At 37.4% G+C, this 12750-nt stretch overlaps 1 protein-coding gene across 2 annotated transcripts in view; it reads right to left on the bottom strand.

Annotated features, from left to right (window-relative positions):
* Positions 1 to 10330, bottom strand: part of LOC127985932 (nectin-3-like protein) — a 56089-nt gene extending 45759 nt beyond the window's left edge. The window contains exon 1 of one of the 2 annotated variants that reach the window (XM_052588144.1): positions 10127 to 10330. In XM_052588144.1, the coding sequence (XP_052444104.1) occupies positions 10127 to 10220 (94 nt within the window). In that variant the 5' untranslated portion in view covers positions 10221 to 10330. The remainder of the gene's footprint in view (positions 1 to 10126) is intronic. The other variant, XM_052588143.1, reaches the window with a different exon arrangement.
* Between the last annotated feature and the right edge of the window lie 2420 nt (positions 10331 to 12750).

Raw genomic sequence — 12750 nt, 5'->3', positions numbered from 1 at the left:
CCAACATAAGTTTTTGTTTAAATAAAAAATGTGTGTGTATATACACACACAGAGACAGAGAGAGAGAGAGAGAGAGAGAGAGAGAGAGAGAGAGAGAGAGAGAGAGAGAGAGAGAGAGAGAGAGAGAGAGAGAGAGAGAGAGAGAGAGAGAGAGAGAGAGAGAGAGACAGACATACACCATATATTTAGAAAATATTACCTGTATTTATTTATATAAATGATATAATATAAATATATTTTATATATTAAATGTAACATTTTCTTCTTAAATATATACAGTGCCCGGCCCCATTTCAATTTTTCTTTTTTTTGAATGTCACTTAAAAGATTCAGAACATCAAACAAATGTTATTATTACACAACGATAATGCAAGTAATACAAAATGCATTTTTTTAATTAAATCATGTTAAATCATGAAAGATCTGTGATTAACAACATTATTTGAGAAAGCAGAGTTATATTTCACTAGCCAAACCCAGCCCCGATTACTTCCAGACCAGCTGAATCAAGAAATCACTTCAATAGAACCTGTCTGACAAAGTGAAGCATGCTTAAAGAGCAACACATCATGCCACGAGCTAAAGAAATTCAGATGAGAAACAAAACAACAAAAAACAAAAAGAACAGATGAGAAACAAAACAGTTGACATGTATCAGTCTGAAAAGGGTTATAAAGCCAATTCTAAGGCTCAGGGACAACAGTGAACCATGGTCCGAGCAATTATCCACAAATGAAGAAAACTTGGAACTAGGGCTGTGCAATTAAATCGGCCTACCAAAATCACTCCAAGAGCGCAAACGACGACTCATCCAGGAGGTCATAAAAGAACAACAGGACAACATCTAAAGAACTGCAGGCCTCACTTGCCTCAATTAAGGACAGTGTTCATGATTCAACAATAAGAAAGAGACTGGACAAAAATGACATCCTTGGGAGAGTTCCAAGGCAAAAGCCACTGCGGACCAAAAAGAACACAAAAGGCTTGTCTCACATTTGTCAAAAAAATATCTCAATTATCCCCAAGACCTTTGGGCAAATATTCTGTGGACTCATTTTTGGAAGGTGTGTGTCCCATTACATCTGGTGTTAAACCAACACAGCATTTCATAAAAAGAACATCATACCAACAGTCAAACATGGTGGTGGTAGTAGTAGTCTGGGGCTGCTTTGCAGCTTCAGGACCGGATGACTTGCCATAATTGATGGAACCATGAATTCTGCAGAAAATCTGAAAAGTGCACTTGGGTTCTGCAGCAGGATGATCCCAAACACACCAGCAAGTTCATCTCTGAATGGCTCAAGAAAAACAATATTAAGGTTTTGGAGTGGCCAAGTCAAAGTCTGGACTTAAATCCAATTGAAATGCTGTAGAATGACCTTAGATGGTCCATTAATGCTCAAAAATCCTCCAATGTGGCTAAATTAAAACAATTCTGCAAAGAAGAGGAGGTCAAAAGTCATCCACAGCGATGTGAAAGACTCGTGGCCAGTTATGTTGCTGCAAAGGGTGGCAAAACCAGTTATTAGAATTAATTAGTTATTTGATAGCGATTAATTGTTAGACAGCACTAAAATAAAGTAATAAAGCTAATATCAAATCAAATAACTAAATTCAAGAATTTCTTCAAAAAGACAGAACTGAATGATTCTGAATTTGTAAAAACAGAATGCTGAATTATCAATCAAACTGATTCGCTTTCAAAACACAGATTCTCACCTTTCCATATTGATTTAGAAATGTCGATCTTGGATTTAGAAGTTATAAAATCCCCATTACAAAACCAATTGCAGCAGATTTACTAGTTTAACACACTATTTGTGACAATCCAATAAGTTCCAGAGATGTCATACAAGACAGTGATGTGAAGCAGTGAAGAGGGCTGCTTCAGAGGATCAGAAGCCAGACATAGTTCACACCAAAAAAATGCTGATAAGTGAAGTGGTATATTAGAGAAAACTTGTGTGGGAAACGAGTGACCACTTCACGGTCCCAGCATGGCTGTGAAGAAAAACCAGGAAAGACTGTTGTTCACTGATAAGTAAAAGGCATTGCTATCAAAGTAAAACAAAACAGAAGGTAGTAACACAGTTCTGGTTTTCACTAAGCTAAACTTGACAGACCAAAAAAAAAAAAAAAAAAAAAACACCCCATATTGGCTCCATCTAAAACAATCAGCACTAAAATATTATGAACGTTTATTGATAGGTTACACTGACCTCAGCATGAGGTCAAATCTACATTACGTCTCCAGCTAGTGTGGAGAATGTTCTTAAATCAGAGTCTAATCCGCTGCATTCCAAGCATTTTATAACATGCTTAAAGCTTTCACTGCACCTCAACTAAACACTGCACTGCCTCAAAGGAATAGTTCACCAAAAAATGCAGAATTGCTGAAAATGTCATTAGCTTCAGGCCATCCCAGATGTAGAGGAGTTTGTTTCTTAATTGGAAGAGCTTTGGAAAAAATTTGCATTACATCACTTGTTTGCCAGTGGCTCCTCTAAAGTGAATGGGTACCGTCAGAACGAGAGGTCAAACAGCTGATAAAAACATCACAATATTCCACAAGACTCCAGTTCATCAATTAAAATTTTTTAAAGCAAAAAGCTGCATGCGTTAAGTAAAAAAAAAAAAAAATAAATAAATAAAAATCCACAATTAGGACATTAACTTAAAACAGTTGCTTCTGGTCAAAATATGAGTCCATAATCTAGAACAACATTTCCTCCACTGAAAAAGACCACCATCTGTTGCCCCTCACATCAACATCCACCCACATATTTGTTCCGAACTGTTTTTGCTTGTAAACGGTCCCAGATCTTTGCATATTTCTCTCTTGATTCAGACAAGACAACGTTTAAATGAAGACATAAATATTTAGGATAGAGGACTCATATTTTAATTAGAAACAACGTTCTGAAGGTAAAAATTTTGTGATTTTGAATTTAAATACATGTAGCACAAGACGTTAACCGATGGACTGGAGTGGTGTGGATTTTTGTGATGTTTTTACCAGCTGTCTGAACTCTCACTCTGACAGCACCCATTCACTGCAGAGGATCCATTGTTGAGAAAGTGATGTAATGCTAAATTTCTCCTAATCTGCTCCAATGAAGAAACAAACTAATCTATTATTAATTTCAATTTTGGGTGAAATATTTATTTAAAAAGCAGCAGAATTACGGACATGTCAGCGAATACATGCTTTTGTGAATCCCTTACTGGATAAGCATTACGAATCAAACTTATTTCCATATCAATGCCTTCAGGACATTTTAGCGATACAGGTTGTCCCACAGATAATGCAGGTGTTATACAGATATCAGAAAGCACCATTACTAAGTGGAAGTCTAAACTGTCAGTAAATTAACAAACACGTACATAAACTTCATAGGCCTCTCATTAAACCCTTCCAGGGCTGCAAGCACACACAAAGAGAGGGTTGAGTTGACAACACACCAAACACAAACAGCCTTTTGTAAGGAGCGCTGTGGGCACTCTGAGAGACCCTAGGGATTTCCATGTGTCCCAGGACGATCTGCAGCAAATGCTAATAAACCGGGCCAGAATACATCATTCTGGAAACACTAGAATATACTCTCAGCCTTGAGAGGAGAGGAAAGGTGGGGAACTGTGAGAAAAAAAAGACACCATGGCAACAAAACAGCACTTAAGAAAAGAAACAAGTCAGGATGGATTACACTTTGCATGAAATCGACACGCTTTCCCTTCTCTATGTCATAACATCACGCAAAACAAAATGACTTACAGGTGTTTTGCAATGTTTAAACAGTTCTTCCTTGGCTAGTTTCATGTAGAGAGGCAACTTTTTAAGCAAACCAATTCTAGACTGACTTTTGATGTTTGCAACCAATGACTGTAGTTTACAAAACTCTACACACAAACGTATGTACAACAATGTCATCACACTATGGGTGATAATGTCTCCAACTAGTCTCTTGCACAATGCTACGTAATGACCTCAAAACTCTTAACATGCATGATTTTTTAACTAATAGTTTGATGCATCACATGACCAGCTCCAAATGTATGGCTTTTCTGATTTAGTAAACTTGCTCAGTAGCTCACCTGGTACAGATTGCATTATATTGTAGAAAAGCTAAAATTACATGGATGCTTCAACTAATGTGTTTTTATCTCACGTTTGCTTTTGGTTAGGCTATAGGTAGGGTTTAGTGTAGGTGGTATGCTATTTTCAAACACAGAACATTACACTCACCAGGCATTTCATTTCTCTGCCTTGATACAAACAGAAAACAACATAATAAAATGCTGCCAGATTTACTTTCGTCTGTTTTGGATAAAACCGATCATACGTTAATAAGTGCCACTCACCGGACATTTCACTTTGAAAGTGTCACGACAATGTTCAAGAAACATTATAACATCAGAAACGTTGCGACAGGCAAGTTTTTTTAAATGTGCATGGTTTAAAAAAAAAGAAGAAATTAATCATATTTAAATCCATAGTAGAGTATTCAAGCTAAGACTTGCTTCCAAAATCAGTGCATAAAATGCAAATTCTTCAGAATCATCATAATACACTCCAAGTCATAACCAGCAGCAGAGCAAAGAACACAAAAATAACAATGACCAACGCCCTCCACGGACAGCTGCAGAAAGTCTAATCAAGCAATAGAAAGAAGTTAGAAACTACACACATCATAAAAATGTCACTGTTAGCCAAAGACCACAGGCTCATAGAAGACACAGGGTTCATCTCCCCACCCAAAGAGAGACAGCTGCTTGATGAGGAGGTCACTGAAACATGGCTGCCCTTCATGCTCTGGCAAAAAGCTGAGCCGGTCATCTCAGAGATTAATGCTGCACTTAGAGATCACTGACTGTCTGTTTGTTTCTCTCTTATGTTAACAACAGCACCATCGCAACACACACGCACACAGACAGCATCCTGAGCTGGCCTCTCCATTATTGCTTCTGCTTAATCCTCTTTTGCAGCAGAGGGACAGATGAATGAATCCCTCCTCTCTACAGCACTGACATCTCATCGACCCTCTCTTTAAATGTCACAAAATGTTAAATCGATCTGTGTCGGCTATTAAATCTCCCTGTGATCCTTAATTTCAGAAAAACCTGTCTATTTTTGAGCACCTCAGTTTGGGGGGAAAAAATAGCTGGCAGCGCTCTGTTTTCAGTCTTTGATGGTGCCAAGACAGCTCATCTTGATCCTGCAGGGTACAAAAAGAAAAAAACTTTTCGTGGAGAGGCACAATATTCATTAGGCTAGCTGAGTACTTGTTATAGACTAAGAAAAAAATAACATACAAACTTCAGAAACAGATTTTCTTCTGATTGTTGCAGACACCATACTTTTTATGGCTGTCAAAGTTGACATGTTTTCAAAAATGAAAATTCTGTAATTATTACTCACATTCATGCCAAAAAAGGATTCTTGTAGCATCATAAAAGAACCACTGATGTCACATGGCCTATTTTAACAATGTCCTTACTACCATTCTGGACCTTGAACGTGGTAGTTGCATTGCTGTCTATGCAGGGTCAGAAAGCTCTGGGATTTCATCAAAAATATCTTCATTTGTGTTCTGAAGATGAATTACGGGTTTGGAACGACATAATGGTGAGTAATTAATGACAGAATTTAAATTTTGGGGTAAACTAATCCTTAAGTTATATCGAAATGTACGTTTAATGCAATAATTTTTTACATTTATTGCATAGAATATTATTAATGTTTCACTTCTACAGACAAGTTGGAATCATACTGGTCACAAATCTAGACTAGCATTCGAAGTGTACAGCCAGAAAGATTTATTAAGCCTAGTGTATGTGAAAGAAATCTACTTAACAAGGCTGCCATAATGTGATCAAAATATAGTAATATTATAAAATGTTATTACAACTTAAAATATCTGGTTTCTCTGTTATTATACCCACATTTTAAATGGCAAAGTTTAATTTTCAGCAGTTATCATTAATCCAGCGATTCCAGCCTTCAGTATTACATGAGCTTTCAGCAATTTTTCTAATAATCCAAATTTGGTGCTTAAGAAACAATGTTAAAAATAATTTTAATTTTACTGTCACTCTTTATCAATTTAATGATTGCTGAATAAAAGTTCTTATTTTAAAAAATATGTTCTGACAGCAGTGTAAATGTTTAGCTCAGGGATAGTGTTAAGGGGTGACATCAGAATCACAACCGGTACAGAGGGTGAGCTCACTCACAAGCACAGATGAAAGGGTCTATATAAAGAGGTCATTCATTATTCAACCTTGCTCCAAAGCAGCGTGACCTGGAGTGCAAAAGTGGAGAAATCTCTACTCCTACAACCACAAAACATGCATGTTTTTCATAGGCTATTCATGAATAAACAATGAATAAGGAAGCTAGCTAAGACATCTTAATGAGTACGGTGTATCGATGCCTTAAATGGTCCTGCGGACAGAACACTTTGTTTTACCTCACAGATTCCATGTCACAAGCATTACAACTTTATCCACAAAATCATGTTACAGATGGAGCTTACTCGCAGATGCACCGCCGGCCCCGTCCATTCTGTCTTGATAAGAGAGAGCACTCAGGGGGCCGGGTAGCAGTGATTTAAGCTCTAGAGAAATACATAGAGATTGAGAGTGTTGAAAGGATTGCATTTAACACCACTAATGCTTCAATTCCCACATCACATTTTAGTGCTTTTATCGATCACAAGAAGAGTGGTCAAGACGACAGTCAAAGAAGAATTAGAAAGAAAAAATATTTATATTATTTACTCAGTGCAAATATTATTAGCCTCTGATATTAGTGGTTCCTGGTTCAGGACTGGCATGAATTTAAGGACCCCGGAGATGCTGATTTTTCCAGACCAGGTGGTGCAGAGTTGTTCCATATTAAGCACGGGATCCAAAACCAGTTCCCCATTGGTGGAATAGAGGTTTTGGCTGACACAATAGAGTAACAGAAAATCATATATATGTTTTTTTTTTTTTTTGCAATGTCGTCAACATGAATTTGTATTATTGGTTGTTAAAGTGTAGTTTGTAGCATGTGATGACACAAACCATCACTCAAATCAAGTGCTCAGGCAGAAAAGGAGATCTTTTTGGGGGGTAAACTACATACTTCTCTATAGTGATGTATGCTTGAATTCTGCAGACTTCTCAGGTGGTCTCAAAAGGATGTTAATATTAGATTTTAAATAGTTTTACTTCAATTAACTAAATAGCAATTTAACATACATCAAAATTATGACCCAGCTCCACTATTTGAATTGTTAAACAAGTACAGAAATGTCACAAATACAGTCGCTACTGACATTTGATACATTTAAAACTACTTACCATTCATACGTGTTGATCTTATGTTAGATAATACTTTAGGAAACTCAGTAGTCTTCAAACACATGGAATTGTGTACCTCGATCTCAGTAACAGAACACCCAAGTAATCCCTATTCATTGAAAGTAGCATGATATCTATACAACAGGTCTAGATACTTATCTCTCGACTGAAATAACACGACGCATGGAGAAAATCTGCCTTTAACAAAGAAAAAGGCCTGGGAGAAAATTTTAAGTCCAAGTTATTAACCAACCAATTTGATTCAGGGATAAAAATGGAACACTGTGACAGAGACAGAGAGAGAAAAGCAATTAAGATGACATGAATGTGATGGAGCGAAGAGAAGTTTGAGAGAGAGAGAGGTAGAGAAAGACCGGGAGTGAGGGAAGGAGGGAGGGTGGGACACACAGAGTGGAATGCCAGGGCTAATCCCCAGCTCCTGTGTGGTATTTTAACTGTTATTCTTTCCTCCTCTCTCTCCTCATTCCCCTGCCTCCATCACTCACTGCAGTGCAGGCAACGACCACACCATGTCTGGACAAACCGAAGGACAGGAGACGCAGTGGCCGACCCCGCTGGACACAAGGTCTTAGAATCAGCTGGGCCTCTGGCCTGACATTTGTCTCCTTAAAGGGATAGTTCTCCCAAAACTTCTGTCAGTAATTACTCACCCTCATGTCGTTCCAAACCCGTGACTCCTTTGTTCATCTTTGGAAGACAAGTTAAGATCTTTTTGATGAAATCCAAGAGATTTTTGACCCTAAATAGACAGCAGTGCAGCTAAAATGTTCCCAGACACAGAAACGTAGAAAGGATATTGTTAAAATAGTCCATGTGACATCAGTGGTTCAATAATAATTTTAAGAAGCTACGAGAACAGAATAATTTTTGTGTGCAAGGGAAAATAAAATAACTTTATTCAACAGTTCTCCACATCTTCCCATCCTCTTCCATTATCGAGAGTACAACAACGTATGCACATTGCATTCCTCTGCTCGTAAAAAATAAGGTTGTGGTATTAATGATAATGGTGGAGGACTGTCCTGGGAGAGAAGAAATAGTTAAGTGTCACTATTTTTGTTTTCTTTGTGCACAAAAAGTGCTTTCGTAGCTTTGTAAAATTAGGGTTGAACTGCTGATGTTACATGGATTATTTTAATGAGGTCCTTACTACCGTTCTTTGCCTTGAACATATCAGTTACGTTGCTGTCTCTGAAGGGTCAGAGAGCTCTTGGATTTCATAAAAAAAAATCTTAATTTGTGTTCCGAAGATTAACAAAGGCCAAGAAGGACATGAGGGTGGGTAACTAATGACAGAATTGTCATTTTTGGATGAACTATCCCTTTAAAAAGAACAGGATGTTTATAAGCCACAAAATACTAAGAATAAGTCCCAACCTTTGCTCCCAGACCAATAAAAATGCAAATGAAAGACCGAAAGTTACAAAGTAAAGTTTTAAAACATTCCATCGTGGTCCAAACGTTTACTGCAACATTTACCAACATGTCAGAGACAAAACGACGATTGTTTAATGCCCAAGGCCCGACAAATACTGGAGGTTTGCTGTGAGTGAGTGAGTGATCGATCGGGCGCGAGGACGCCGTCTCACGCAGACAAACCGGTCACTATGGATACCGGCCCGCTGTGCACGAGCCGGAGCGCGGTGTTGTGGTCTGACCTCTGCCTGCATGTGTCCCCTGCAGCTGCAAAATGATACACAGCTGAAGTCCGTTGCTAAAAGAAGGCAACTGCGGTCGTGACAGGTGTGCTCGCAGACACCCGGACAGTCAGGGGCAGAACGAGTTTGACTGTTAACGAGAAGCGTGCTTGTAGGAAAACCTTGTTTTAAATTAACTGCAAGGCTGCAGGTATGACATCTGAAAACCGCCTTAGACCAGCTAGAAACCAGGTAGCAAGCTTACATTCAATTTATTGATTTATTTTTTAACAGAGATGCATTGCCAAATAAGCGCTTTAACAATGCAAATGTCAAACCTGGGTCACTTAAAATTAATTAAATTAAATTACATAAAGTAATACAAAATTACATAAAATGTTACGTTACTTGTGATGAAGTTACCAGAAACAGTGAATTGCTAATCTAGAAAAACTTATTGTTCAGTCCATTTTCCGATTAACTTTCAGTCGAAGGTAGCAAATGAAAACAAGCTCTATTTTTCTGCTACGATGAAGCTAAAAAAAAAACAAAACAAAAAAAAAACAAAGAGCGCAACATTTGGCGTGGATTACGAGCTGGCAAACAATGACTAGCATTCCACTGCCAACATAAATGTCAAGGGGTTACTTCGAGGATCCGACTATTCTTTAAAGATGTGCGGTTAGAAATAAAAGGTTTATATATATATATATATATATATATATATATATATATATATATATATATATAGCTGCTTGTTTTGGGGTTTCTGCTAAGATGTTTCCATGGCAGCTAAACCTCAGTCCTCGTGCGAGATTCTTGCGGTCACACAATCAGCGTAATTTGAGGGAAAATAGCGGACCTGATACAATTAAAAAGGTTAGACTTTGGTTCTTGATTAAATATTTGTAAGGAATCTCAGATGAAATCGGCAAAACCTAAGTTTTAGAAACTTTTTATGTCACAAACGACTTTGCACGGTGACGTTCTGAAGGACTGTCCGCGAGCCCAGAACGGCGTCATGTTCACGCGCTCAATACTTTCCACAGACTGCTGGATTCCCTCAAAGTTTGCAAAGGGTTTGCGCGCGCACGACACAGCAAATAAGGCATGATTAAACCTACCTGGCATAAATGACAGCATGAGCAGGACTCTAACATTCAGTCCCGGGTGGATCGGTTTATTCCTGAGATAATGGGCAGTCACTGTCAGCGCCATATCGCCGCCCGTGTTCTCGCTTCTCTCGTTCCCCGAAACTCTGAAAGCTCCTCAGCAACAACTCCATAGGGACAAGGCTGCGTCTGGACCGTACCACTCCGCCTCTTCGTGATGGGGGTGTGTAGTCTTACCTGAATCGCAGACCATTATTTGCTAAATAAGATGATGGACAAAGGTAACTGACTGATCATGATGTTATATACTTTTATAGATCACTTATATAGATCAGTGTTTATATATATATATATATGTATATATATATATATATATATATATATATATATATATATATATATATATATATATATATATATATAGGGTGATATCAGGTAAAATGGGCCATCAGGTAAAATGGGCCATTTAAGGTTTGGGGGTCCTAGTCCCTATGGAATTTAAAACCAATGACTACAAAATATTTCAAACTATTGTCATAACTGTGCTTGACAAGTAACAGGTGATTCAATTGGTTTATGGTTGCTATGGTGGGTGGGGTAATAATTCTTATGGAGACTACACCAGAGAGCTGCATGGTAAGTAGCCTGGCATACCAAATGTAACTAAACTATTATAAGGATGATAAATCTATAAAAAAACAAACATGCACATAAAAAAAATATGCATAATATCTGCCTTGATGGCATCAATCAGAAATAATGTTGTTAGTTTGGTATAGGAACATATTTTTTGAAAAAGTGATGTTTTTCTTGGCGGCCCAATTTACCTTAACCCACTCAGGTAAAATGGGCCACATGGTTTCAGCTAAAATGGGCCATCATCTGTGTCACTCACAAACACATATACACATGTGTGTGTGTGTCAATTTATATATATATTTACATTTAGCTGATGCTTTTATCCAAAGCGACTTACAATTACTATATATATATGTCAGAGGTTGCACGCCTCTGGAGCAACTAGAAGTTAAGTGTCTTGCTCAGGGACACATTGGTGGATTTGAACCCAGGGCTCTCATACCAAAGGTGTACAAACATAAAATGTGATCCATGTTCTGCCTGGTTTCATGAGAGCTGTGGTGAAGAGAATGGTATCTGTGATGACGATGGTTTAATTTGCAAAGACTGTGTTTGAAAAAAACTTTCATCACACACACACACAAATCAGTTATCAGTTATCAATTTTGAATGTGAATTTTTGTAATTTGCACATTTTGTTCTAAATGTATTGTTCTCACACACACACACACACACACACACACACACAAAAAAAACACACACACACACACACAACTGACATCAGTTCACTGATCTATGTTGTTCCAAAATTGACTTTTTTAATTGCACATTTGAATAAGTGGGTTTGCACCCAAAATGTATTTTTTTTTTATGGCACATATGGATATGTTTTTTTAATGCAGTTTAAATGTTATGTGGCTGTATAAGCAGTTGTTTTGAAATTAAAATTGATGATAATTTACTATTTCCCTTTGCAGTTTGACCGGCCCATTTTACCTGAACAGCTGGCCCATTTTACCTTAAACTGCTCATGCAAAAAAAGTTGGCACAACTGATGTTTCAAGAACTGTAGGGCCTAAATAATTATATTTTATTACATAATTTCAACACAAAATTATCAAAAACAGTCATTATTAATCATAAATACACATGGAATAGGCATATATGGTATTGTATTATTGTCCCAAACGATTTACCAAAAAGTGGCCCAATTTAGCTGATATCACCCTATATATATATATATATATATATATATATATATATATATATATATATATACAGATACAAATTATTACATAAAATCAAATATAGCAAAGCCTAGTTGAAAGTAGCAATTTATCGAAGTATGCAAAAGATATCTCATATTCTGACTGTTTTGTTATACCTATATTTGTTAACACAAATTCGTGTACATTCTGATTATATTTGTTGTATGTTGCAAAGCATTGCATGCATGCAGTTTCACGTGCTTTTTTTTCACTGTTATAGCGACACCTTCTATGTAATCGGAAGGAAAATGCATGCAACCCCTTAAATAGCTAGAGTGAAATGATAATTCACCCCTGTAAATTTATGTTATTATGTTATCTGTCGCTACTTCCATTTCTGAGAAACGCTGTTTTAAGTGGATTAGACCGAGCCCCAAAACACACTTGTAGTCAATCAGCAGTCAGGGCTGTGTCCACTCATGATTAAGGTGGTGCCTGTGTTGCATGTTTGTGAATTTTGGGGCGGGGCTATGAAGATTGGGGTGTGTCTCTTTTATAGGGGCGTGTTTGTTTTGGCCAGGCACAACGCCAGAATAAGTTGTGGTGTTAAGAAAATAAATGATATTGATGACGTAAGAGTTACTTTGTAAAGAAATGGGGCTAAACTAGGGCTATTTAAAATTCTGACTGGGTTATAGACCTCTTAGCCCCAGTGTAGCGCAGTCCCTGGTTTTGGAGGTTTCAAATATTAACAGCGTTTCTCAAAAATCATTTTTATGCACCTTTAAGTTTCACGACAAATACAAATTTCCTCATATACTGCAAAAGCATTTAGCTGAATTCAGATTT

This window comes from Carassius gibelio, chromosome B21, assembly GCF_023724105.1.
Source record: "Carassius gibelio isolate Cgi1373 ecotype wild population from Czech Republic chromosome B21, carGib1.2-hapl.c, whole genome shotgun sequence".
NCBI lineage: Eukaryota > Metazoa > Chordata > Actinopteri > Cypriniformes > Cyprinidae > Carassius > Carassius gibelio.
The sequence above is the reverse complement of the archived record's forward strand: the minus strand, read 5'-3'. Positions and strand labels throughout refer to the sequence as shown.